At 61.9% G+C, this 1,556-nt stretch overlaps 1 protein-coding gene across 1 annotated transcript; it reads left to right on the plus strand.

Annotated features, from left to right (window-relative positions):
* Positions 1 to 237: 237 nt before the first annotated feature.
* On the plus strand, positions 238 to 1,397 carry ETH_00024985 (uncharacterized protein; the record flags this gene model as incomplete). The annotated part of the gene is made up of 2 exons (XM_013379264.1): positions 238 to 1,240; positions 1,333 to 1,397. 2 exons carry the CDS (start codon positions 238 to 240, stop codon positions 1,395 to 1,397), a joined length of 1,068 nt encoding a protein of 355 aa, XP_013234718.1.
* Positions 1,398 to 1,556: the final 159 nt, after the last annotated feature.

Consider the following 1,556-nt stretch of genomic DNA (forward strand, 5'->3'; position numbering starts at 1 on the left):
CGCGGCAGCAGGCCGGCGAACGCGCAGCGGATAGCGCAGCACCGCCAGGAGCGGCAGCAGCAGCAGCAGCAGCAGCGGGAGAGGCAGCAGGAGCAGCAGGAGCAGCAGCACAGGGAGCGGCAGCGGCTCAAGAGGGACAGCAACGGGGACGACGTTGCCGGAGACCCGCAGCAGCAGCAGGAGCAGCAGCGGGAGCAGCAGCAGCAGCAGCAGCAGGAAGACGAGGAGGAGGAGGAGATGCAGCGCACTGAGGTGTACAGACACCTCAGAAAGCTAGACTTAGGGGGCAATGACCTCTGCGGCACGGATTTGCTGCTGCCGATCCTTTCTGCCTTCATTGCTGATGCAGCAGCAGCAGCAAACCGCCTCAGCTGCATCAGTTTGCAGTCAAACGACCTCGGCCCTGCTGCACTTGCTGCTGCTGCTGCTGCTGCTGCTGTCTACACCAACCAGCGCAGCCGCATTCTCCAAGCGCAAGTTGCAGCAAGGGAAGCTGCTGCAGCAAGAGAAGCCGCTGTGAGAGCAAGAGCAGCAGCAGCAGCAGCTGCTGCTGCTGCAGCAGAAGAGTCCTCTACATCACCTGTAGCTGCAGCAGCACCAGAAGAAGCGCTTGGCTCCTCTGCAGCAGCGGCAGCAGCCTCTGCTGCTGCTTCTGATGCTGAGGTTTGCTGCCGCAGGCAGCAAGTCCAGCATCACCGACCCTTTGGATGCGACTCCCTAATGTCTTGCTTCAGCAGCACCAGCAGCAGCGGCAGCAGCAGCATCAGCAGCGAGTACCGCCCTGTTTGCTGCAGTTTGTTAGTGGACATGCGAGACAACCCTCGCTGCAACGGCCGCAGCAGCGGCAGCAGCAGCATAGTTGGCTCTGCAGCAGCAAGTGGGAGCAGTTCATTTTATGGGTCGACCAGCAGCAGCAGCAGCAGCAGCAGCGGCAGCAGCTCCTCTCCCGATGCTGCTGTGGGCCAGTGCACCCCGGGCGCCTCGCCCGGAGCAGCAGCAGCAGCAGCCGCTGCTGCTGCTGCTGCGGCAGAACGAGACTCTCCTAGCTGCCTCAAAAGCGGCAGCACAAGCCCCACAAGCACTGGCAGCAACCGCAGCGGCGGCTGCTGCCGCTGCTGCTGCATAGTGCTGCACGACGACTCTCCAGAGGCAGCAGCAGCTGCAGCAGATGCTGCTGCTGCTGCAGTCCCACAAGCTGAGCGTCGCAAGAGGAGCAGAGGGAAGCCAGACGACACCAAGCGTAAGCTGCTGCTGCTGCTGCTGCTACTGTCGTTCCTGCTTCTGCTGCTGCTAGCCACATCTTTTTCCTGCACAGTTGTTTTTATGTTGCAGGCACTGTGCTGCTGCTGCTGTTGCTGCCGCTGCTGCTGCGGCTACTGCTGATGCTATGCTGCTGAATTGCTTTTGTGCTGCAGGTCGCGGCACTAAGATATACTGTGCTGCTGCTGCTGCTGCTGTGGGTTGGCCGAAGCAGCGAAAGCAGCAGCAAAGGGAAGAAGACTGCACGAACTGCGGCGGCTGTTGCTGCTGCTGCGACTGCACCCGAGCGCCCGCAG

The sequence above is a fragment of the Eimeria tenella genome, genomic scaffold (genome assembly GCF_000499545.2).
Source record: "Eimeria tenella Houghton genomic scaffold, Eth_scaff1680, whole genome shotgun sequence".
NCBI lineage: Eukaryota > Apicomplexa > Conoidasida > Eucoccidiorida > Eimeriidae > Eimeria > Eimeria tenella.